Below are 27,269 nucleotides of genomic sequence, written 5' to 3'. Positions count from 1 at the left end.
TTAGCTATCTCAATTATAAGGCACTTTACGTCAAAGTCCAAAGTTTAAGTCAAAGTTAAGAAAGTACAGGGATCTCAGATCACCAGGTTAAAGAACAGTTAGTACCCCTCAATCATCAGGCTCTTGAACCAAAGGAGATAACTTCGCTCAACTTCACACCCCATCACTGAACTGTTCCCACAACCTACAGTCATTCTGAAGGACTTTTCATTTCATGTTCTGGATATTTATTGCTTATTTATTTTCATTATTAATCCTTTAATTTTTGTATTTGCAGTTTGTTGACCTTTGCACACTGGTTGAATGCTGCAGTTGGTGTGATCTTTCATTGATTCCATTATGGTTATTGTTCTATTATCGATTTATTGAGTATATCCACAAGAAGTTGAATCTCTGGGTTGTATATGTGTACTTTGACAGTAAATACACTTTGAAACTTTGAAGTCTGGAAGCAAAGGCAGCAATAAAAAGGAGATATGCTTATGAAGTTGCTGAGAGTTTCAGTTTGATGCTGTCATTTGAGACACTTTTCATATTAACAAATCAGCACAAAGTGGTGCTGGTGTATTTGCATCAGAAACTCTTCTTTTAATAGCCTCACTTGTTGCTGCATCGATTGGCAGTGAACTTTCTCACTGTGTTCTTTTTCTCTTTCTTCCAGATGACTACAAATCTGACCTGAGGGAGCAATTGCCTCTGATTGCAGGCTCGGCAGCGGCAGGCGTGGTCTTCATTGTCTCGCTGGTGGCCGTCTCCATCATCTGCAGCAGGTTGTTATCAACGGGAATTCTTAATCGCTTAGACAAAGAGCCGTGTTATTTTTGTTGGGTGCCCTGAAAATGAGGTGCAGGACAAGGCCATGTTTGGCAACTTTACATTCATGTTTCTATAGAAGGCTATACCTATGCCTCTTAACTAATTAACTCCTCTACTTCTTCTGGCAGCACATCAGATATCAAAGGAGCCCTTATCCCAAGGGTTTTGGAATATATTAGGCTGAAAGTATTGCTGGAGTTGTCTGGAGTCTATGTCCACCACAGATCATTGAAGGAGATTCTATCCTTGTGAATGAGTCTTATACTTGGAGAGTTAAATTGTGAAGACAGGCTGCATAAATTGGCTAGTTTTCCTTTGGCAACATCAACACAGACTTTATTGGTTGTATTTGTGTCTCTTAGATTACAAGATCAAGCCCTTCTCTTGAGGTTGGAACTCATAATGCAGATGACTTTTCCAATTCTAAGGGAATTCTCCATTGCCCTAAGTGCCACCTTAGAGGGGGAAGCTCCTCCAGCTTGGGTGGATGAGACAATTTCCAAATAATGTTTGATAGAGGAGTTGGTCTTCGGCCAATTTTTATCAACCAATGAGTATTGGTAAAAGAAAACAGGTTGTCTAAGCATTATAACAAATGTTCAAAGGTTCACTTTATTGTTAAAGTATGCATGTACAATACAGCTCTGATATTCATCTTCTCCAGAGAGCCATTAAATACAGAAAAACCATGGGTGTTGATGAAAGAAAAGACATCAACTCCCCCCATGACCCGGCACAAAAAGGAAATGAAACAAAAATCTTCTCCCCTACAGCAAAAAAAAAACAGCAACAATAACAGTCTCTGATCCCCCTCACTCGTAGAAAAGAACAGCGACAATAACAATCCCTGACCCCCTTAGACACAGAAAAGAACAGTGACAGTAGCACCAAACCCCCAACTCCTGCTCTTAGACAAAAAAAAAATTAACAGATCACCCACCCATCCATTGGCCACAAGAAAGAAAACACCGAAAAACTGAATGAAATCAATACACAAATCACATAAAGTACAGTCCACGAATCACATAAATCTCAGAATATTGGAAACATCCTTTCGTCTGCATACGAGGAGAGCATGAACTCAGTCCTTCCGTAAAGAGTGACTGCCGAACCGGGTCCAAATGCCGCAGATCCGGGGCCCTTTGTGGGTCTCAGTTAGTAAATAACACTGGAAGTACACTGGTGAATTGTGGTCATGAAAGCTGATGTGACAATGCAAGTGTTCTTTCTTCCTGGCAAACAATCCACTAAGATTTCATGAAAAGTTAGCATTATTTGAAAGGACATATAGGAAAAAAGCTATTTTAATCAAAAGCAATGTGGCATAACTGGAACATTTGAACAAGACCAAATTAAAAATATTTCACCATGGTGTTTTGAACTAAATGTTCAGAAGGTCAGCTATGTCTGAAGAGAGGGAACATTACAGGTCAATAACCCTTCATCAGAATGAGCCTATTCAAAACAAAATCCCAAAGGGAAATTCAGTAGTTCACCCTCTCTCTGCAGATGCCAGGGTCAGTTTGAGTTTTTGTAATAAAAATTTGTCTCAGATAAGAGTTTATGGAACAAGGTAGTAACTGGAGCCAACTTTTTGCTAACATTGGGTCTTACCCATTAACAAATCAGTCACTGTTGTCACCTTTACAGTAAAATGCTGCGAATTCACCATCTGATTGTTTGGAACTTCTATTGGTTTGCCATCTGGGACACACTTTCCTGAAACTCATGAGCCCAAGTTCTCATGCTCCTTGAAAACTTACCAGGGCTCCAGTTGCTGTACCCAACTGAATCTCCCTTGATCTCTGATTTCCACATTCCACTGAAACTCAATGAATGCCCAGTTTCCCTTCAGCATTAGTGAATCCTCTGGAATATCTATCATAGTACTGTACAACATCCAAAAAATGTGTTAGCTAATTAATAAGAATAACTTCCAGTTGTCCAGCATATCACAAAATCACAAGACAAAGGAGCAGAAGTAGGCCATTTGGCCCATCGAGTCCACCATGAGCTAAACTATTCTCCCATCTAGTTCCAATTTCCGGCTTTTTCCCCATATCCCTTGATACTCTGACTAATTAGATACCTATCAATCTCCTCCTTAAACACCCTCAATGATCGGGCCTCCACAGCTGTATGTAACAACGAATTCCATAAATCCACAACCCTCTGTTAAAAAAAAAATTCTCCTTATCTTTGTTTTAAATGGATACCCTCTAATTCTAAGACTGTGGCCTCTTTTTTTTAATTAAAAAAAATTAATTGAATTTTCAAATAGGTTACAGAAAAAAAAAATTTTGACCCTTCCCCCCCTCCCCTTAACCCCTCCCCCCTAACATATCCCTATAGAGAAAAAAGAAGAAGAAAAAAGAAAGAAAGAATGCCTGGATATCAGAAGATCCCCACATGCTCCATGGAGTTCATAATAGCTTTAATATGTATACTTATTTCTTTCCCCAGATAACCAATAATTTTATCTTCGGAGCACCTATATATTTAATCCTATTTTTTGTAAATAAGGGCACCAAATTTTCAGAAATATTTCATATTTGTCTCTTAAATTATAAGTAATTTTTTCAAGTGGAATGCAGCTAAAAATTTCATTCTTCCAATGATCTATACTTAAGTATGAATCCGATTTCCAAGTAACTGCAATAGCCTTTTTGGCTACTGCCAATGCAATTTTTGTGAATTCTTTCTGATATTTATTCAATTTGGATTTCGATTTTATCCCTTCAATATCGCTTAGTAAAAATAATATTGGATTATGTGGAAGTTGTATTCCAATAATTTGTTCCAGTAAAACTCTTAAATTTGTCCAAATAGGTTGAATTTTAAAACAAGACCAAGTAGAGTGTAAATAAGTACCAATTTCTTTATTACATCTAAAACATTGATCAGATAAATTTGAGTTTAATCTATTTCTTTTGTGGTGTAATATATATTTGATGTAAAAAGTTATATTGTACTAATCTTAGTTGAATTTTTATTGTATTTGTCATACTGTCAAGACATAATCTTGACCAACTTGTTTCATCAATTTTAATATTCAAATCAGTTTCCCATTTTTGTCTCGACTTATGAATTCCTTGTTTAATTGCCTGTTTTTGAATCAACTTATACATACCAGAAATAATTTTTTAAATTTTTCCTTTATGAATTAAAGTTTCTATTTCATTAGGTTTTGGCAATAACATTGTTTGACCCAGTTTATCTCTTAAATAAGCCCTTAATTGGAAATAACAGAAAAGAGTGTTAATTGATATTTTATATTTATTCTTTAATTGGTCAAATGACATTAATATACCTCCTTCAAAACAGTCTCCTATATATCTAATCCCTTTGTGAAACCAGTTATATAAAAGTTGATTATCCATTGTAAAAGGGATGTTTATTTTGAATTAAAGGTCTCTTTGCTAATAAAGATTTCTTTATCTCATCATCAACATTTATCTTAATCCATAAATCAATCAAATGTTTTAGTATAGGAGATTCTTTCTTTTCCCGTATCCATTTAGATTCCCATTTATATATAAAATCTTCTGGTATATTTTCTCCTATTTCATCTAATTCTATTCTAATCCATGCCGGTTTATCTTCATCAAAAAAAGATGCAATAAATCTAAGTTGATTTGCTTTGTAATAATTCTTAAAATTTGGTAATTGTAACCCTCCTAGGTCAAATTTCCATGTCAATTTTTCCAACGATATTCTTGACATCTTACCTTTCCAAAGGAATTTCCTCACACATTTAACTCTTGAAAAAACTTCTGCGGTAATTTTATTGGTAATGTTTGGAATAAACATTGTAATCTAGGGAATATATTCATTTTTACAGCATTGACTCTACCTATTAATGTTATTGGTAACATCATCCATTTATCAAGATCCTCTTGAATTTTTTTCAATAATGGCAAATAATTTAATTTATATAAATTCTTTATATTATTATCAACTCTTATACCTAAATACTTTATACCATTTATCGGGCATCTAAATTGAGTTATTAATCGACATTGACTATAATCTCCTTTAGTAAGGGGTAGAATTTCACTTTTATCCCAATTTATTTTGTACCTTGATATTTTCCCATATTCTTCCAATCTAGAAGATAATTTACGCAACGATTGCAATGGGTTAGATAAATCAGAACATCATCAGCAAATAAGTTAATCTTATATTCCTCCTGATTAACTCTGAAACCCATAATATCTGAGTCAGTTCTAATTAATTCAGCTAATGGTTCTATCGCCAACACAAATAAAGCAGGTGATAATGGACAACCTTGTCTAGTTGACCTTGTTAATTGAAATGATGTTGAAATTTGGCCATTTGTCACCACTTTAGCTTTGAGGTTAGTATTTAAGGTTTTAATCTATTTTATAAAAGATACTCCTAATCCATATTTTTCCAATACCTTAAATAAAAAATCCCATTTCAATCTATCAAATGCTTTTTCTGCATTCAAAGCAACTGCCACATTCATTTCTTCCCTCTTTTGTGCCAAATGAATTATGCTAAGTAACCGAGTTACATTATCTGCCGATTGTCTATTTTTAATAAATCCTGTTTGGTCCATGTGTATTAATTTTGGTAAGTATTTAGATAATCTATTAGATAAAATCTTTGCTATTATTTTATAGTTCGTGTTCAACAAAGAAATAGGTCTATATGATGTTGGCTTTAAAAGATCTCTGTCTTTTTTTGGCAATACTATTAAAATAACTGTCGAAAAAGATTCTGGAAGTTTATGCGTTCTTTCCGCTTGGTGTATTAGCTCCATAAAAGGAGGAATTAATAAATCTTTAAACTTTTTGTAAAATTCAGGTGGAAAACCATCTTCTCCTGGAGATTTATTACTCTGAAGTGATCCTAGAGCTTCTTCGACCTCTTTTAATGTAAAAGGCACATCTAATCCCTTCTGTTCTGAATTCAATTTTGGGATAGTTATTTGCGATAAAAACCTTTCTATCTCAACAATATCATTTTGTGATTCTGATTGATACAGTTCAGAATAAAAAAAAATTAAAGTTTTATTGATTTCTAAAGGTTTATAAGTAATTTTATTTACACTTCTTCTAATTGCATTTATCGTTTTGGAAGCCTGGTCTGTTTTTAACTGCCAAGCAAGAATCTTATGTGATCTTTCACCTAGTTCATAATATCTCTGTTTAGTTCTCATAATTGCTTTTTCTGTTCGGTATGGCTGAAGTGTATAATATTGTAGCTTCTTATTAACAAGTTGTCTTTGTTTTTCTTCTGTCATATATCTTTGAGATTCTTTTTCTAATTTTGTAATCTCTTTTTCCAATTGATCTATTTCTACTATATATTCCTTCTTAATTTTAGAAGTATAACTTATTATCTGGCCTCTCAAATATGCCTTCATCGCTTCCCATAATATAAATTTATCATCAACTGAATGTGAATTTGTATCTTAAAAAAAACTGAATCTGTTTTTTCATAAAATCACAAAAGTCTTGACGTTTTAATAATATTGAATTAAATCTCCATCTGTAAATCGATTCCTCCTTATCCGTCATTATCAATGTCATTATCAAGGGGGAATGATCTGACAATATTTTTGCTTTATATTCCATATTTTTCAATCTGTCTTGAATATTTGCTGATAGTAAGAAAAAACCTATCCTTGAAATAGTTGTTTGTCTATTTGAATAAAATGAATAATCTCTTTGGTTAATTCTTCTCCATATATCAATCAAATTTAAATCTTTCATCAATGATAAAGTTAATTTTGCTACTTTTGGTTTTGTAACAACCTTTGTTGACCTATCTAAAACTGGGTCTAGACAAAAGTTAAAGTCTCCACCTATTAATATTTTATCATGTGCATCAGCCAAATTCAAAAAAGCCTCTTGTATAAATTTTACATCGTTTTCATTTGGTGCATAAATATTCATAAGAGTCCATAGTTCTGAAAAGATTTGGCAATGTATAATTACACATTTTCCCGCAGAATCAATTAATACATTTTGTATTTTAATTGGTAAAGTTTTGTTGACCAAAATTGCAACTCCCCTCGCTTTTGAATTAAATGAAGCTGCTATAACATTTCTGACCCAATCTCTCTTTAATTTCTGATGTTCTATCTCTGTTAAATGTGTTTCTTGTATAAAAGCTATATCTATTTTCATTTTCTTAATGTATGTTAAAATTCTTTTTCTTTTCACCGGTCCATTAAGCCCATTAACATTAAAACTTAAAAAAATCAGTAAATTAGTCATTATTTTTAATGAGGTTACTCCATTCTATAATAATACATAATATTTCCACTCTCATAGTACCTTGGGGAATTATTTTAAAATTCTCCATGTTGCTATGTGTCTCCCCTCCGATCATCCAGGCAAAGGAAGATAAAAGAAAAATAGATTATAAAGAGAAAGTACCCCCCTGCTAATGTTGTGAATGAAAAAAAAACACAACATTACCCCCCTCCGTTGTGCGGGTCATGGCAAACGCCATGATTACACACGTGAATCCCATAGCGATCGATCTGAAGTTCCCCCAGCTCCCCGTAACATGAAAAAATAATATCACTACTCTCGATTAATATTTCTCAAATTTTTACCTTCCTCCCCCTGTATCATATAATTAAAAGTATATTTAAATATTCTTCTGTCCTTAATGTCCATCAACTCAGTTCAGTGTCCCCGTCTTCATCTTTAATCTGTTTCACTTTTAAGTCTTTACTGTGTCTAGCAAATATTTGGGAGTTCTTGTGCAAACTCCTCTGCATCCCGATGATCAGTAAAAAATCTTCTTTTTCCGTCATCCAAAAAAATTATCAGTGTTGCCGGGTGGCGCAATATAAATTTATAACCCTTTTCCCATAAAACTTTTTTCACTGGGTTAAATTCCTTCTTTCTCTTCAAAAGGTCATAACTTATATAAGGATAGAAAAGAACTGCTTTCCCTTCCATCATCAATGGCTCATTTCTCATTCTGGCACATTGGGCAGCCGCCTTCAGGATCTTTTCTTTATCTTGATATCTTAAGCATTTTATCAAGATTGGTTGTGGGTTTTGATCAGGTTGAGGTTTCTGTCTTAAGGCTCTGTGGACCCTTTCGATTTTAATCAACTGGGTTCCCTCTTCTATTTCCAAATTTTCCGGGATCCATTTTTGAAAAAAATTTATTGGATCTTCTCCCTCTATCCCTTCTTTAAGACCAACAATTTTAATATTATTTTGTCTACTAAAATTTTCAAGCACGTCTATTTTTTCCAACAGTCGTTTTCTTTCTGATGTCCAGGCAAGAATATTATCTTCCATTTTATTCACTCTCTCAATAGTGTCTCCTGTTATTTCTTCCAGCTTTTTAACTTTCTTGTCCATCTTCTCCTGTTTTTTCACCATTTTATCAAACATAGTCTTCATATTTTTAATATCTTCTTTTATTATTTTTAATGTTTTTAATTCTTTTAATTCATGCATTATTTGCGCCAAAGCTTCTCTTATGTCTCCAGAATATCTTCCACTTCCAACCTCTTCCTGTTGTTCTTCTTTTACTTCCTCATCTTCATCTGTATGTTCCAGAGAATCCGAATCCACCTCGGGTTCATTTTCACTTCCGCTTCCAATCGTAGCTGGGATTTGTAGTTCAAATTGCTCATGTTTGCGCATGCCCTTTCCTGCGCGCATGCACAGTTCCTGTTGTTCCTTCTTGAAGACTGTTGATGTTGCTGCCAATTTCTGTTCTGTATCACCGGAGGTAAGATGCACTTGAGTCCGAGGCTTCTTCATGGTGACCGACTCAGCTTGTACTATCTTAGACTGTTGCCTCTTGTCCTAAATTCACCCACCAAAGGCTTTCCACATCTACTCTGTCCAACCCTTTCAACATTCGAAATGTTTCTATGAGATCCCCCTCTCATTCTTCTATACTCTACTGAATACAGTCCAAGAGCTGACAAATGCTCCTCATACGTTAGCCCCTGCATTCAAGGAATCATCCTCATAAATCTTCTCTGAGCTCCTTCCAACATCAGTACATCCCTTGTAAGATGGGGGCCCAAAACTGCACACAGTATTCCAAATGAGGTCTCACCAGTGCCCCATAGAGCCTCATCAACACCTCCTTACTCTTATACACTATTCCTCTTGAAATGACTCGACCCATAAGGATTCTACCTCTTCTGAACCTATGTCCCTTCTTTCTAGTGATTTTATATAGTTGCTTAACTTCAGGGCCACACCACCCCCTGTACCTACCTTCCCATCTTTCCTATACAACTGTGTAACCTTGGACGTTCAGCTCTCAATCGCATCCATCATTAAGCCATGACTTGGTGATGACCACAGTGTCATATCTTTTAACCTATAGCTGTACAACAAGGTCATCCACATTATTTCTAATGCTGCGTGCATTTAGGTGCAGTACATTTAGATCAGTATCCATTACCGATTTCTATCGCACAGCAAATTATCCTGTCTATTCACCTGCCTATCCTTATTTCCATCTTTGCTGCACAGTATCTTTGACTTATTTCTATTTTCCTCTTCCATGATCCTAACACCCTGGTTTCCTTACCCCTGCGAACTTAGTTTAAACCCTCCCTAACAGCTATATTAAACTATCCTGCCAGGATATTAGTACCCTTTGAGTTTAGGTGTAACCCATCATTTCTGTATAAGTCTTGCCTTCCCCAAAATAGATCCCAGTGATCTAAGAATTTGAAGCCCTGCCCCCTGCACTTAGCCACATATTCATCTGCTTAATTCTGCTATTCTTACCATCATTAGCACGTTGCTCAGGCAGTGCTAATAATCTCAGGATTCTGAGATTATTACTCTGGAGGTCAGGCTTTTCAACTTCCTTCCTTCCCGGTAATCTTCCTTCAGGACCTCCTCTCTTTTTCTGTCTATGTCATTGGTACCAACATGTACCAAGACTTCTGGCTGCTCGCCCTCTCCTGAGAATACTCTGGACCCAATCTGAGACATCCCGTGCCCTGGAACCAGGGAGGCAACATACCATCTGGCTATCCTTGTCCAGTGGATATCTGCCTGTCTGCACCAAAGTTCTGAGCATGTCAGGTATTTGGAAATGCTACATAGTTAGTTAAATGTTTGATGCTGCCCAACAAATTATATCTCCTTCTTCTCCATGTCTCCTCAGACAACACAGCTCTTCTGACCTACAGCATTTGTCTTCCCCTTTTATTTCAGGAAACGTGCATACGGCAAAGAAGCTGTGTACAGCGATAAACTTCAACACTACAGCACTGGGCGAGGTGAGTGACTACGTGGTCCACCAACTTACAGTGGTTCAAATCTCATTGCTTACTCTGAGAATGTGGCAACACAAGTGGAAGCTGAAAGAGGTTTTAGTCAGAGTGACCACAGAACAGTTGGATTGGTTGCTGGCAGATCAAGCTGCCAACCTTAAGCCTATATGTAGCTATTCCACTCCAACAGATGTGGTGGCACATTGGCATTGTGAGTACAGCTGCTGTTGCATAGATCCGGTGACAAGGGTTCAGTTCCGATCTCCAGTGCTGTCCGTATTGAGTTTGGATGTTCTCTCTGTGATTGTGTGGGTCTTCCAGATTCTCCAGCTTCCTCTCACATCCCAAAACGAGGTGGGTTGTTAAAGTTAAGTTGTTGCTAATGTGTAGCTGAGTGGTGGAATCTGTGAGATGAGAATGTGGGGAGAATAATATGGGTTTGAGTAGGATGAGAAAATGGTTGATGTGCTGAAGGACCAAGTCTCTATGCTCTATCTCTCTGGGAACGACAACAAAAAGAAATGCAGCTTAAATACAGCAAATATTCTAAGGTGGCTCATATCACTACCAAAACTATATGGAGATACCAAGACAACTGTTCAAAAGGGTCAGTGCAATTAGGAATTAGCCATATTTCTCAATGGCGATTAAAAAGGCAACTGTGTGAAGCCACAGAATGTATATTTCAATAAATTTGAAAGAAGCTGGTTCAGAATTTCATCAGACAACACTTCACGTATGATGTGCCAATAGATCCTTCTCTGATGTCATAGGATTTTATAACTTCATGAATAAGGTTAGATGTTTCTTATCGATCCTGATGAAAGGGGAGTGGAGGGGAAACGATCAGGTTTGTTGTGTATACATCTGGATCACCAAGCTCCGAAACAGGAGTTATTCCAGGTGAGCCAGGATGATTCTCTATTCCAGCAGTTTAAATCATTCAAGCTCATCCTTGTAGATGGGCAAGGGAGTTATTCCCTTTTATCACTAATGTTCATGTTCCTTCTTGGCTGTTCATGCTTTATTCAGTGTTGACTGTTGAAATTGTCTGAGGTTATGATCTCAGTGCAACAAAATAAAAAGAAGAATTGGAAGGAGTGGAGCAGGGAATTTGATTGCACGTATTTTTTCCTCTTTAAAAAGAAAATAAGGGTAACTGAGTGGATAATGAAAGGTGTGTAGAAGCAGAGGAACTTTAGACTATGTTCATGGATCTTGGAAAGAAGGTGTTACGTACCCCGTAACTGGGTCACTTACCAGCAAAGATAGAGAGGTCCATTGAAGTCTGATGGTACTATTTTTAACAGTATTTATTGATAAAAATATACAAAAATAATATCAATGCAAACATACAGATAATATACGTCGTCAATACTAAATCTAAAAGCGCGGGTATAATAATAATCAATAAGAAATAGCTCTATCATTGTCTAGGGGATAATGTATTGTCCGATGGAAATATATAAGTCACTTTAGTTCATTCAAGCTGCATCTTTTGGTTGGAGAGAGAGACGGATTAAAACTTGCCCATTCCTTTTATGATGTCGATCCTTCGAGAGTCGTTGGGGCTGATTTATCCTTTGTGGTTAGCTAAAGCAGTTCTTTCGTGGCAAGACCCACCAATTCCGAGGCAAATGGAAAAGGACGCACGTGGGCTTTTCCACCGGCTTTCGCTATTACGCTGTTACAGGAGTTCTGGCATTTCTTCTGGTGCGTCTGAGGGTCTGTTCCCCAGACCCTCTTTTATCCCCACTCACAGGGTCTCAGATGTCAATCAGGGTGGAATGATGCCATCCCCCAACCAGCCCACATTGCCTGAGGGCTTCCATGAAGTACAGTATTCAATACACAATTACGTCTCCAAGAGACAATGACCTGTTCCGTGGCTTGTATCGCTGGGGCCAAGACATTCCAAACATCTCTCTCTCTCATTTCCTGGGTCTCCTGACCTGACTTAATAGCAATCTTGCGATTCTCAAAAAGGAGGGGGGGGGGGCGCACAGGCCTAACACAGGCATTAAAAGGGGTGCCTCTCCACATGAACTGAAGCATTGAATTAAAGAGAAGAAAGGTGAAACAACACCAATTAGGATGCAGTTTGAGTACTGCACATGATCTGGCCATCACATGACAGGAAGGATGTGTTTGCACTGCAGTGTGTGCAGGAGAGTTATTAGGATGGTGCCAAGACTGAAAAGTTGCAGCCACGAGTAAGAATTGGACACACTAATGTTAAAAGAAACAGAGAATGCTGGGTCAGGCAGGCAGTGTCTATGGAATGATAAACAGTTAATATTTTAGGCTTGGGACCCTTCATCAGAACTGGAGGAGAGAAAACAAGTTCGTTTTCAGTGAGGAGAAGATGTGAGAGGAATGGATAACACAAAGAAAATATTTATAAGAAGGTGAAACCAAAGAGCCAAGCTGCACAGACTGTACAAATAGAATTAAGTCAAAATTAGTCCAAGACTATGAGAAAGAAAAATAATCCAGTGATGACTCTTTCCTGGATAGAAACCTGTCACTTCAAAGACTCTACTGGACAGCTGTTGCCCTAAATTATATGTACACCTGTGACACCATTCCAAGTCAGACAGATGTGCAATGATGCCACGCCCTGGGCAGCATACAGCAGGACAGCTCAGAATCAACCAAGCACCTTATTCCTGGCCCAGATCCAGTCCTAAACTAGGACTTCAACACATTAATTTGCCTCCTCTAAACCCCTCCCATGCAAGGCCCCGACACATTAAATCAACCGACCAACTCCTTGATCCAGGTCCCAACACTTTTGTTCCTCCTCCTGACTGGCACACTGACCCCAATAGAACCTGTAATCAGCACTTTGACCTTTGAATTATTCCCAAGTCCCTAAAGCAATTCCTGCCTCCTTATTCCAACTCAAGACAAAAGACTTGTTTCTCTGATTGACCCATGTCCATCACACAACTTCCAATCAGATTCCTGACTGAGTCTCTAACCCCTGATTAATATCCTGCCTGTTACCTGACTGAGTCTCACCGCTCTACAGTTGAGGCCTCAACCCTACTGGCCTGACTACTGACTAACACAAACCTCAGCCTCTGGAAGTGATTGCCAGTCATACATATGAATCCTAACTACTGACCATTCTCCTTTGTGAGCTGTCTGTTCCCCAGAGCTTCCTCGTTCCTGGAATTTCCTCAGTCGTATAGCCCATGGAGGAATCCCTGCAGGCAACTCATGGGGCCTTGGTCATGGAGAAATATTACTGTAAGGGACCCAGAACTAAAACATCAATTGGTGTGCTGCTAAGAAGGTGGATTTTCTTGAGTGTGTGCCCTCACAAAGGGGATGGACTTGTGCAGGCATAAAGATGTGGTTCATTTTTGAGTTGCAAACACCATGGAGTAATGGCAGAGTCAGACCTAGTTTTTTAAAGGACATTTGATTGCATGTTTAGTGCAGAGTAAATTCAGAAGAACATATAACCAGTAGTAAATGGTAATGTGTCTAACAGCTTATATGGCACCGTTTTATACACTGTACCCTCTTAATGTGAAGTTGTTAAGCTCCCAGAAGGTGCCAGCTGGCTAATCACACTCATCTGAAAATATATTGAAATAAACACTGTCACAGCTCAAGATTAAATATATTCCTGCATAATCTCAGTTTATGTGAAAGTGTCAGGGAATTCTGAAATATGGAGAGCCTTAATATAGACACATCAGGCAATGTGTTCCCATCTAATTGCCATGTTATGCAGACAGGGAGCTGATTTGTGAATCTTCCTCCAGTAGCAGTACTTTTTACACCTATTAATGGGTGCTCACCCACTTTGCTCTGATTTGCTCTGATTGGCAAAACCTGCTGGTCTTTGTTTTCTTATTTGGATTCTATTTCTCAGGGCCTTCCAAGAGAGTGAAGGCATAGAGTGTTAATAGGTCACTAACTCAAGCAACATGTGTATCTCAGGTCTGCATCAATCGTAGGAGTAGATGTAGGCAGTGCTTTAGTTTGGATCATTGATCTATGGAGAGGGTGTGGGACAGAGCATTGGTTTTGGATCATTGATCTATGGAATGTGTTTTGGACAGAGCATTGGTTTTGGATCATTGACCTATGCAGTGTATGTGGGGTCGAGCATTGGTTTTGGATCATTGATCTATGGAGTTGCTGTGGGACAGATCATTGGTTTTGGATCAGTGATCAATGGAGTGAATGTGGGGCCGAGCATTGGGTTTGGATCATTGATCTATGGAGTGGATGTGGGACAAAGCACTGGTTTTGCATCAGTGATTGTAGGAGTTGGTATGGGACAGAGCATTGGTTTTGGATCATTGATCTATGGAATGGGTTTGGGACAGAGCATTGGTTTTGGATCATTGACCTATGCAGTGTATGTGGGGCTGAGCATTGGTTTTGGATCAGTGATCAATGGAGTGAATGTGGGGCCGAGCATTGGGTTTGGATCATTGATCTATGGAGTGGATGTGGGACAAAGCACTGGTTTTGCATCAGTGATTGTAGGAGTTGGTATGGGACAGAGTATTGGTTTTTGATCATTGATGTATGGAATGAGTGTGAGTCAGAGCATTGGTTTTGGATCATTGATCTTTGGAGAGGGTGTGGGGCAGAGAATTGGTTTTGGATCATTGACCTATGGAGTGTACATGGGGCTGAGTATTGGTTTTGGATCAGTGATCATAGGAGTGGGTGTGGGACAGAGCATTGGTTTTGGATTATTGATCTATGGAGTTGGTGTGGGACAGAGCATTGGTTTTGGATCATTGATCTATGAAATGGGTGTGTGGTAGAGCATTGGTTTTAGATCATTGACCTATGCAGTGTATGTTGGGCCGAGCATTGACTTTGGATCATTGACCTATGGTGTGGCTGTGGGACAGAGCATTGGGATTGGATCATTGATCTGTGGAATGCCAGTGGGGCCGAGCATTGGTTTTTGATCTATAGAGTGGCTGTGGGTCCAAGTACTGGTTTTGGATCAATGATATATGGAGTGTATGTGGGGCCGAGCATTGGTTTTGGATCATTGATCTATGAAGTGGGTGTGGGGTAGAGCATTGGTTTTGGATTATTGATCTATGGAGTTGGTGTGGGACAGATCATTGGTTTTGAATCATTGATCATTGGAGTGGATGTGGGGCAGAGCATTGGTTTTGGATCATCGATCTATGGAGTGGTCATGGGACAGTGCACTGGTTTTGGATCATTGATCATTGGAATGGATGTGGGGCAGAGCATTGGTTTTGAATCATTGATTTATGAAGTGGGTGTGGGGTAGAGCATTAGTTTTGAATCATAGATCTATGAAGTGGGTGTGGGGTAGAGCATTGGTTTTGGATCATTGATCTATGGAGTGGCTGTGGGGCAGAGCATTGGTTTTGGATCAGTCATCGTAGGAGTGGGTGTGGGACAGAGCATTGGTTTTGGATCATTGATCTATGGAGTTGGTGTGGGGCTGAGCATAGTTTTTGGATCATCAATCGTAGGAGTGGACATTGGCAGATTATTGGTTTTGGATCATTGATCTATGGAGTGGCTGTGTGGCCGAGCACTGTTTTTGGATCATTGATCTATGGAGAGGGTGTGGAGCAGTGTATTGGTTTTGGGTCATTGATCCATGGAGTGGACATGGGACAGAGCATTGGTTTTGGATCATTAATCTATGGAGTGGATGTGGGACAGAGCATTGGTTTTGGATCATTAATCTATGGAGTGGATGTGGGACAGAGTATTGGTTTTGGATCTTTATGGTATCTCTGTTTTTTAAAATAATTGATCTTTTTTTTTGGTGGGAGTGGTGAGTGGTGCTGATTTTGACAATCCCAGTCGGAGAGATGTGGAGGTTTTGCAACCAGCACTACAGCACTGAAACACAGTGAAAATGGGAGGTACCAGTTTCTCCACAGAGAGGGCAGGACCAAGATATCAGTAAATGAAGTAACAATGGGATATAGAGACAGCAGCAGTGGGCTACTTGCAGAGAGGGAAAAGGGAATCTTGGCTGTGTAGATTCAGAATTGGCTTGCCCATTGAAGTCAGAGGATGGTAATGAATGTTATATAGTCTTATGTGATCTAATCAGTGGCACTGGGCAGAGGGGGAAGACTGATTGAGCCTTTATTTTGGCTCTTCCCACTTTCTTCAGGCGGAACTGGTACTCACACTTAATAACTCTTTTGGCTCTTCCCACTTTCTCCAGATCAAGGGTGTAGCTATGGGCACTCGCATGGGCCCCAGCTATGCCTGCCTTTTTGTGGGTTATGTGGAACAGTCTATGCTCCAAATCTATACTGGTACTGCTCCCCAACTTTTCCTTCGCTACATTAATGACTACATTTGTGCTGCTTCCTGCAGCCATGCTGAGCTGGTCAATTTCATCGACTCTGCCTCCTAACTTCCACCCAGCCCTCAAATTCACTTGGTCCATCTCGGGCACTTCTCTTTCCTTTCTCAATCTCTCGGTCTCCATCTCTGGTGACAGACTGTCCACTGTCATCTATAAACCCACTGACTGTCATAACTAACTCGACCATACCTCTTCCCACCCTGCCACATGCAAAAATCCTATTCCCTATTCCTAGTCCCTCCCAGGATGAGGCTTTCCATTCCAGGACATCCCAAATGTCCTCTTTCTTTAAGAATCGTGGTTTCCCTTCTGCCGTCATCAATGATGCCCTCACCCGCATCTCCTCCATTTCCCGCACTTCAGCCCTCACCCCATCCTCCTGTCACCACAACAGGGAGCGTGTTCCCCTTGTCCTCACCTATCACCCCACCAGCCTCCAGATCCAACATCTTATCCTCGAAAACTTCCGCCGCATTCAACAGGACCCCACCACTAAGCACATCTTTCCCTCTCTACCCCTCTCTGCTTTTTGCAGGGATTGTTCCCTCCGCAACTGCCTGGACCACACGTCCCTTCCGACAGATCTCCCACCTGGTACTTATCCCTGCAAGGGGAAGTGCTACACCTGTCCCTACACTTCCTCTCTTACCACCATTCAGGGCCCCAAACAGTCCTTCCAGGTGAGGCAACACTTCACCTGTGAGTCTGTTGGGTTCATCTATTGCATCCGGTGCTCCCGGTGCGGCCTCCTCTACATCAGTGAGACCCGACGCAGATTGGGGAACCACTTCATCAAGCACCTCCACTCCGTCTGCCACAACAAACAGGATCTCCCGGTTGCCACACACTTCAACTCTGCTTCACATTCCCATTCGGATTTGTCCATACATGGCCTCCTCTACTGCCATGATGAGGCCTAACTCAGGTTGGAGAAGCAACACCTCATATACCGTCTGTGTAGTCTCCAGGCCCTTGGCATGAACATTAATTTCTCCAACTTCTGGTAATTCCCTCCCTCTCCCTTCACCCATCCCAATTTCCCTGTGCCTCTTCCCCCAGCTGCTTATCACCTCCCTCACGGTTCTGCTTCCTTCTACTACCCATAGTGCTTTCCCCTTACATTCCTTCTTCACCTTTCCTGCTTCCCCGCCCCCACCCCTTGATCTTTCTCCTTATTGGTTTTTCACCTGGCATCTACCAGCCCTCTCCTTCCTACCCTGCCCCACCTTCTTTATAGGGACCCCGCCCCTTCCCTCTTCAGTCCTAACGAAGGGTCTGGGCCCGAAATGTTGACTGCTTGTTTCCACGGACGCTGCTGGACCTGCTGAGTTCCTCCAGCGTGTTGTGCGTGTTGCTTTGACCCCAGCATCTGCAGAGTATTTTGTGTTTGTGATCAACACATCATTTGCACTGTGCAGAAAGTTTCTTGAGCTGTTTTTTAGCAAATTGCACATGGTTGTGACCTTATCCACGCAAAGATCTGTGCTTAAAATTTTGCACTGTGAAATCAGATGTAAAGTGTGTCAAAGTATTTTAACATTGGAGGATAGATTTATATGCTGACAATATTCCTATTGCTGTAGAGCAGTCACAATATTATATCAGCCATCATCGAGGGGATGCTTTATAATGCACGAAAAGGATTGTGTTACCGATGAAACTGTCAGCTCTGTTCCAGCTGTGGATCAGCTTTCAAACCTGAAATACTTTCCAGAGCATTGTGAACAACTGAAGCACTAGATGATTTAGAACTGTTCCCTCGCTCAATCTTTCTCCCCTCCCACAGATAAAAAAGACCTTGTTCACTGATTACATTCTACTTCTGCTTTTCCAGCCAATGTGCTTTGTGCTGGAGAGGAGATAATAGCCCGAACAATGAACAGGACGCTGTTCTATCTTTGCCCCCTCCACTCCAATCATAGAACATAGAACAGGAATGGATAGAGCAGCTGCTCTCTGATTGACTCAATAGGGCATTCTATTTGGTAACCAACCTGTGTCTCTGGAAATACTGATTGTCAGTATGGGATGGATAACTTATAAGTTTATCCAATATTTAATGCTATGAAAGGGTTTGAGAAACTCAGAGACTATCGCAGGGGTGTCTAACATTTAAGGTCATTAGTTTAGTGTGCAGAGGTTTAGGAGGATCTAAGCAAGAACATTTTCACCCTGAGCGTGGCTGGACCAACTGCTGGTAAGTGGGACCTGTAAAAAAAATGGGATAGTTTGAACCTCAACTGGAGAGTGAGTCACCAGTATCCTTGCAGGGAGCAACACACACAAAATGCTGGTGGAACGCAGCAGGCCAGGCAGCATCTGTAGGAAGAAATACAGTCGACGTTTCGGGCCGAGACACTTTGAATTTCCAGCATCTGCAGATTTCCTCGTCCCTGCAGAAAGGTTTAGTAGTGCAGCTCAGGGAGGTTCAAACTAGAACTGCAGGGGGATGGTAACCAGGGTGGCTGTAGGGAAATAGATGTTCAGGTGATAAACAAAGGCAGGAATCAAAAGGTCCAGGAAGGAGGCACTAATGTTCATAGTTGTGTATATTTCAATGCATGGAGGTAAAGCAGATAACTTAGAGCATGGATCAGCACATGGAATTATGACAGTTCTGTTGTTTTAGACAAGGTAGAGGGAGGAGGACTGGCATTACTCATCAGATGTCACAGCAGTGCTCAGGTAGGAGAGACTGGAGAGCTCAAGGCTATATGGGCGGAATGGAGGAATAAGAAAGGTTTGACTGCATTAATGGGATTATATTCTATTTCTCCCAGTAGTCAGCAGGATTTAGAGGAGTAAATTTGTAGAGAGATAGCAAAGAGTTGAAATAAAAATAAGGTTGTGAGACTAGATAATTTAAACTGACCACACAGTGACTAGGACCCCCCCCCCCCCCACCACCACACTATAACAGTATTGGGTAGAATAAACTTTGTCAGTTATCTGCAGGAAAGTTTCTTTAGTAGAGGTGTCAAACAGAGAGAGCAAGATACTGGATTGCCTATTAGGTAATGAGGCAGAACAGTATCAGATTTATATATAGGGAAATACTTTGGATCTGGAGAACATAATTCTATTAGATTCAAGGTTATTATGGAAAAGCATAGGACTTCTCCTTGCTTTGAGGTTATAAATTGGACAAAGGCCAATTTTGGTTGCATCAGATTGATTCTGGCAGGTGTGGATTGGCATAGGTTGTCTTCTGGCAAAGGGATGCATAGTAAGTGGGAGGCCTTCAAAAGTGAAATATTACAAGTACGGACAAGATGAAGGAGAATCTCAAGGACTTCTACAGGTATGTTAAGAGGGAAAGGATAACAAGTCAGAATTGGTGCACCTGGAGATCAGTGTAGTTATTTATGTCTTGAGCTAAAAGAGATGGGGATGATCTTAAAATTATTTTTTGATTCTGCATTTACTTGGGAGCCAGACACAGAGTCTGTAGAACTGATGCAAAACAGTTGTGTGGTCATGGATCATATTCAGATTACAAAAGAGGAAGTGTTTGCTGTGTTGGAAAAAAAGAATTAGACCGGCTGAGTGCCCAGGGTGTGACAAGGTGTCTCCTCATGTCGTGTGGGAGGTGAGTGGCAAAGTTGTAGGTCCTTGCAGAGGTATATAAAACATCCCTAGCCACAAGCGAGGTTCAAAAAAGGGTCTAAGAGTGAGCTGGGAAATTATAGGCCAATGAGCCTGACATTAGGTGGGTAAGTTATTGGATTGTATTCTAAGGGACAAGAAATGTAAGTATTTGGATAGACAGGGCCTGATTAGGGATAGTCAACATGGTTTACTGCATTGTAGGTTGTGTCTAACCAAATTTTTAGTTTTTCAATGAGGTTACCGAATGTTGCTGAAGGAGGGGCAGTGGATGTTGCCTACATGGTGTTTAGAAAGTCCTTTGAGAAAATCCCATATGTGAAGTTGATCCAGAGGTTGAGTTGTCAGCAGTAGACAAAGGGTGGTAGTGGATATCTGGGGGCCTGTGACTAGTGGTGTGACACAAGATTGGGTGATTTACAGGACAGTAAGGAAGACGATCAAAGTCAGCAGTGGGAGCTGGAAACCAGCTGGAAAAATGGATTGAAAAATGGCATGTAATTTACTGCAGACAAATGTGAGCGTTGCCCTTTAAGAGGACATACCAGGGTAGGACTCACTCAGTGAAACCTAGAGTGTGGTAGAACCGAGGAACCTGGAAATACAGATTCATATCTCATTGAACGTGGGCTCACAGGTAGAGCATTCGACACATTGGCCTGCATGATTCGGAATATTGAGTATAGGAGCTGGGATGTTGTGTTGAAATTGTATAATACATTGACAAGACCAAATTTGGAGTATTATGTGCAATTTTGGTCACATCTAAAGGAAAGATATTAATAAGTTTGAAACAGTGCAGAGAAGATTTACAAGAATGTTGCTATTACTTGAGAACCTGAGTTATAAGGTACAGTTGAATAGGTTAGGACTTTATTCCCTGAAGCATAGGATAATAAGGGGAGATTTGATTGAAGTATACAAAATTATAAGAGGTATAAATAGTGTAAATGTATGCAGGCTTTCTCAACTGAGGTTGGGTGAGACAAGAACTAGAGAACATAGTTTAAAGGTGTAACTTAGAAACATAGAAAACCTACAGCACAATACAGGCCCTTCGGCCCACAAAATTGTGCTGAACATGTACTTACTTTAGAAATTACCTAGGGTTACACATAGCCCTCTATTTTTCTAAGCTCCATGTACCTATCCAGGAGTCTCTTAAAAGACCCTATCATATCCACCTTCACCACCATCACTGGCAGCCCATTCCACGCACTCACCACTCTCTGTGTAAAAAACTTACCCCTGACATCTCCTCTGTACCTACTCCCCAGCACCTTAAAACTGTGCCCTCTTGTGCTAGCCATTTCAGCCCTGGGAAAGAGCCTCTGACTATCCACATGATCAATGCCTCTTATCATCTTGTATACCTCTGTCAGATCACCTCTCATCCTCCATTGCTCCAAGGAGAAAAGGCCAAGTTTGCTCAACTTATTCTCGTAAGATATGCTCCCCAATCCAGGCAACATCCTTGTAAATCTCCTCTGCACCCTTTCTATGGTTTTCACATCCTTCCTGAAAACTGAAATATTTAAGGGGAACCTGAGCAAAATGTTCTTCACTCAGAGAGTGGTTCAAGTGTGGAACGAGCTGCCAGTAGATGTGGTGGATGTGGGTTTGATTGCAAAGACATTTGGGTAAGTACATGAATGGGAGGGGATGGTTCAGGTGCAGGTTGATCGGATTGGACAGAATAATAGCTAGGCACAGACTAGATGAGCCAAAGGACCTGTATCTGTGCTCTATGACTCTAGTTTTGGGCAAGTGAGTGCAGAGAGTAAATAAGGAGGCAAATGAACAAAGGGGAACAGAATGTTTTACACAGCGTGTTTATAAGTTATGAAATGTGCTGAGAGTGCTAGAAGCAGATTCAATGGGCAGCAGAGTAGATCCACTGCTCAGAGTTTAAGAAACCCAAGTTCTATCCTCACCTCCAGTGCAGTCTGTGTGGAGCTTGCACACTTTCGCTGTGACTGTTGGTTTCCTCCCAGATCCCTAAGATCTGTGCTTTGGGTACGTTAATTTTCCACTGTAGATTACCCCAGGTGAGTGGTTGAATCGGGGGGAGTTGACAGGAATGTGGGTAGAATGAACAAATGGAATCAGTGTGGAAGTGGATTAAATGGCTATTTTATGATCAACATAGACTCAGTGGGCCAAAGGGCCTGTTTCCATGCTGTTTCACACAATAACTTTAATGACCTTTATTGCAGATTGGATCCAGGTTCATGTGAAGGGAAAATTCGTAAGGGATGTGGGTCTAGTTGGACAGCAGATGAAACAGCCAGCACAGCTCAACGGGTTCCATTGACGCATTATATGGCAGTTCATGCCCTCTGTCACACACGCGATGTTGGCACAAGCACCTTTCAGCATTTCTGAAGGTTATTCAGCCCCAAAAATCACTTAGATTATAATTTTAAATTTCAAATTACCCTGTTATCGATTCTCGTACTCTTAATTACAGTTCCATTCACTGCCCCTTCATCTACTCCCCTTGATAATCTTACTCAAAAGAAATCTACCCACGTTAACCTTCTAATAAAAATCAATGAAGTCAGCATATTTTGGAGAGGCAGGTATCCTAAGCTCTTGCCACTTAGTGTATGAAAATTAAACATTTCGAATTTTAGTGGGATCTGTTTCTCATGGTGAAGTACCTCCTTAGTGTGCCTGGGGAGTGACTTCTAGGGTTTATACTCAGCTACGATGAAGGATTGATGATATACAGTCGGCCCTCCTTATCCGTGGATTCTGTATGCGCGGATTCAATCAACCGCGGATCGGGAAAACCCGGAAGTTCTCTCTCCAGCATTCGTTGCTTGAGCATGTACAGACTATTTTTTCTTGCCATTATTCCCTAAGCAATACAGTATAACAACTATTTACATAGCATTTACATTGTACTAAGTATTATAAGTAATCTAGAAATGACTTAAAAATACAGGCAGACCCGGGTTATGATTGAGTTCCATTCCTGAGTCTGTCTTTAAGTCGGATTTGAAGTCGGAACAGGTACATCCGATATTATTTAGCGCCAGTTGGTCAAACGTTTTTCTTAGTATATAGTACATACTTTACCTTTCTATGCATATAACACACTTAAGAAACATACGTATTCCAATGATTAAACCACTGCATTGCTTAGTAATAATTGCAGGGCCTTTCACATGCTCCATTAAAATTGTTCCAATTGTTGACCGACTGTAGCCTAACGCTTTTCCAGTGACCGATGGCGTTTCTCCTCTTTCCGGTCGCTTTATTACTTCCACCTTATTTTCAATCACGATCGTGATTATTTTCGTGAACAGAAACACTGCCGATTCAGATCTGCACCGCCAGGTCCTAATGTCCACTGAACAGAGACATGTTAAATAAAGTCTGGGGTTCCGCTGGGTCCTAAAGACCACCACACTGATACATGATAAATAAGGGACTTGAGCATCCACGAATTTTGGTATCCGCGGGGGTTCCTGGAACCAATCACCCGTGGATAAGGAGGGCTGACTGTATTTCCAAATCAACGTGGTATGTATGTGGCTTGGAGGGGGAGCTGGTGGGTGCTGTTGTTCCATATCCATCCTGGTGGTAGAGCTTGTACATTTCCCAAAGGTTGATTGCAGCCCAAACACCTTTAGAGCTGATCTGCTTCCAAGCTTTCCTTCTTGTGTTCTTGTCCTAACTGTCCTACTCTCCAGAATTCAGACATCTAAATTTTGTGACATCAGGTGTCACCATCATTATCTGGGGTCAAGGTTAAGTCGAGTCCTACTGTCACCTACTAGACATACAACTATGGAGGACGTTATCACCAATTCGCTTTTACAATTGGTGGATTATGGGAAGGAGGGCAGCTCCCATCGGCATCCCTTATGTACAGAGTTCAGCTCCAGCCCTGCTTACCATTCAGTCAGCTCACCAGCATTAAACGTGACTCACTTTAGTGCAGCCATTCGTATACTGGGGTCCACAGATCCCCCATTTAATGGTAGGGGTACATGGCATAAGAAAGGTTGGAAACCCCTGCCTTACTGGAATAAGTTAAGAAAGTTAATTATAATAGCTATAATTAGTATTTCAAAATGTTCAAAATGCAAGCAGTAATATTTGAGCAGAATGATTAAGATTCACTCCGGATTCTTGACCTATTGGTCACTGGGGCCTTAGAGCGTTATAATGAGGTGAGAATATATGCCAATGTATGCTGATAGACCAGGCTGAAGAGGACTGTCAAGAAAAAGCAAAGCAGAAAATTTGATGGATTAATTTTAAATTCTCCTCACAGTCTAATCCGTTACCTTACTACTATTTACACTCTCTGTTGCAATTAAAGTTGTTGACTAGCTCCAGCCAACCTGTTTCGTGAAGAGATATATTTGTTCATTGAAAACAGAAGGAATCTTATAAACCACAGATTTCCTCAGTCAGGAGATATGTGAAAGCCACCTCTTTACCATAAGTCCAAGTGTCGATTTTTTCCACAGACTGTCAGTGTTTCATATTCATGACAAGACCAGAGGTAGACGGGAAGATCCTGTGGCTTTGTAAATGCCCTAGTGGCAGCTGATTTGATTGATAACTGCTGTCTGAACTCCCTAGGTTCTCCTGGGATGAAGATCTACATTGATCCATTCACTTATGAGGATCCAAATGAGGCTGTCCGGGAGTTTGCCAAGGAGATTGATGTCTCATGTGTGAAAATTGAGGAAGTAATTGGAGCAGGTACATCTTGTTGTGTTTCAGATGTTGCGCGAATTGACTTTCCTTCTCACTTGTGGGACATATTTTGCAGTGTAGCTGTAACTGAGGTTTTTTTATTTGTTAAATTACCTGGTTTCACTTTTTTTAGCTTAACCTTCTCTTGTAACCACACACACACATATCCCCTTTTTGCCCATCCAGGAGAATTTGGGGAAGTGTACAAGGGCCGCCTCAAGCTATCAGCAAAGCGTGAAATCTACGCAGCAATTAAAACTCTAAAGGCTGCCTACTCTGAGAAGCAACGGCGAGATTTTCTGAGTGAGGCCAGTATCATGGGCCAGTTTGACCATCCAAACATCATCCGCTTGGAAGGAGTGGTGACCAAGAGTCGACCAGTGATGATCATTACAGAATTCATGGAGAACGGAGCACTGGATTCATTCCTCAGGGTAATTATTCAAGCACCTTTGCCAAAGGGTGTCTTGTCAAATGACTCACAACTTCCTCCTGAGTCAGGGTAGAAAGAGGCTGTTCAGACCACTGAGTAATTTTGTATTACTCTTCCATCAATCCTGTTTCATTCACAATCAAGATTAAATTTATCATCACTGAATTATACGACGTGGAATGTGTTGATTTGCAGCAGTAGTACAGTGCAGACTTAAAATTACTAAGCATTACAAATATAAATAGTACAAGGAAAAGAAAACATTCATCAGTTGATGGACTATTTGGAAGAGAAAAGGCTGTTCTTGAATCATTGAATGTGGGTGTTCAGGCTCCTGTACCTCCTCCCTGATGGTAGTAACGAGAAGGGGGCATGCTCAGATGGGGAGGGTCCTTACTGATACATTTAGTCTTCTCTAGGCACCACCTCAAGAAGCTGTCTCCACTTACCACATTCCCTTCACTCAACCTCCCCCCTACCACTATTGTACCACCCATATACACACCAGTGTCAATTTATAGCAGCTATTTAACAACTAACCCCCACATGTTTGGGATATGGGAGAAACTGGACACTAGGCCACAGGGAAAATGTGCAAACTCCACACAGACAGCATCCAGGGTCAAAAGTGAACACTCATCAGTGATACTGAGGCATTCTGCTGGTTATCTCCTCCTTTCTGCGACTTTGAAGGACAGCCAGTAAAAGCGATGGTGCCTCTTCGTATGTAGCTAATGTTTTGACTTGTTCAATAGTGAGGTAGTGTACATGGGCTCACTGTCCATTTAGAAATCAGATGGCAGAGGGAAGATGCTGTTCCTAAACACTAGGTATGTGTCTTAGGCTCCTGTACCTCTCCTTGATGGTAACAATGAGAAAATAAAATAAATAAGCAATAAATATCTAGAACATGAGGTAAAGAGCCCTTGAATGTGAGTTCATAGTTGTGGGAACAGTTCAGTGTTGGGGCAAGTAAATGTGAGTGAAGTTATCCCCTTTAGTTAAAGAGCCTGATGGTTGAGGGGTAATAGCTATTCCTGAACATGGGAGTACTGAGGATTCTATACTTTTTTCCTGATGGCAGCATCAAGAAGAGAGTGTGGCTTGGATGTTGGGGGTCTTTGATAGATAGTTACTCTATTGATCCCAAAGGAAATTACAGTGTCACAGTAGCATAACAAGTGCAGAAATATACACATATTAGAAGAGAAGTAAGAAAGAATAACAGCTAAGGTGTCTCCAACAGTCTAACAGGAGAGAGTCATCTCTTCCCCGGCTATAGGTTGACTCATTATAGAACTTAATGGCCAAGGGCAAGAATGATCTCATATAGTGCTCTTTGGAACAGCACAGTTGTCCTAGTCTATCACTAAAAGTGCTCCTCTGTTCAGCCAAGGTAGCATGCAGAGGGTGAGAAACATTGTCCAGAATTGCTAGGATTTTGGGGAGGGTCCTTTGTTCTACCACAGCCTCCAGTGTGTCCAGTTTGACCCCTATAACAGAGCCAGTCTTTCTTATCAGTTTATTGATTCTGTTGGCATCGCCTGTATTGATGCCATTGCCCCAGTACACCACCGCATAGAAGATTGTACTGGGGACAACAGACTGGTGGGAGAGGCCTGCATACTCCAAAAGACCTATCTCCTTAGGGAGACAACTCTGGCCCTTCTTGTACACAGCCTGTGAGTTGGTGCTACACTCATGTCTGTCATCCAAGTGTACTTGTACAAGTGCACACCCAGGCACTTGTAGGTCTTCACCACATCCATATCTACATCCTCACCATCAATAGTAACAGGGACCAGTGCAGGCTTAGTCTTCCTAATGATGATGTCTTCCTTGATGATGGATACTACTTTCCTGCAACAGCATAGTGTAGTTGTACTCAATGATGGGCAGGTCTTTACCCATGCTAGGCTGGGCTGTGTCCACAATTGTTTCCAGGATTTTCTGTTCAAGGTCATTAGTGTTTCCATACCAGGCCATGATGCCACCAATCAGAATACTCTCCACCACGCATCTATAGAATTATGTCAAAATTTCAGATGTCATAGATAGATAGATTATTGATCCCAAAGGAAATTACAGTG

The 27,269-nt window shown here is 40.6% G+C and overlaps 1 protein-coding gene across 2 annotated transcripts in view; it reads left to right on the top strand.

Annotated features, from left to right (window-relative positions):
- LOC132381635 (ephrin type-B receptor 1) overlaps nucleotides 1-27,269 on the top strand; it is a 653,754-nt gene that overhangs the window by 547,526 nt on the left and 78,959 nt on the right. For both annotated transcript variants that reach the window (XM_059951218.1, XM_059951207.1), the window contains exons 8-11: nucleotides 662-770; nucleotides 10,008-10,072; nucleotides 24,630-24,752; nucleotides 24,933-25,180. In XM_059951218.1, coding sequence (XP_059807201.1) covers nucleotides 662-770; nucleotides 10,008-10,072; nucleotides 24,630-24,752; nucleotides 24,933-25,180 — 545 coding nt within the window. The remainder of the gene's footprint in view (nucleotides 1-661; nucleotides 771-10,007; nucleotides 10,073-24,629; nucleotides 24,753-24,932; nucleotides 25,181-27,269) is intronic.

The sequence above is a fragment of the Hypanus sabinus genome, chromosome 2, assembly GCF_030144855.1.
Source record: "Hypanus sabinus isolate sHypSab1 chromosome 2, sHypSab1.hap1, whole genome shotgun sequence".
Classification (NCBI taxonomy): Eukaryota; Metazoa; Chordata; class Chondrichthyes; order Myliobatiformes; family Dasyatidae; genus Hypanus; species Hypanus sabinus.
This window is presented reverse-complemented; position numbering and strand designations above follow the sequence as displayed.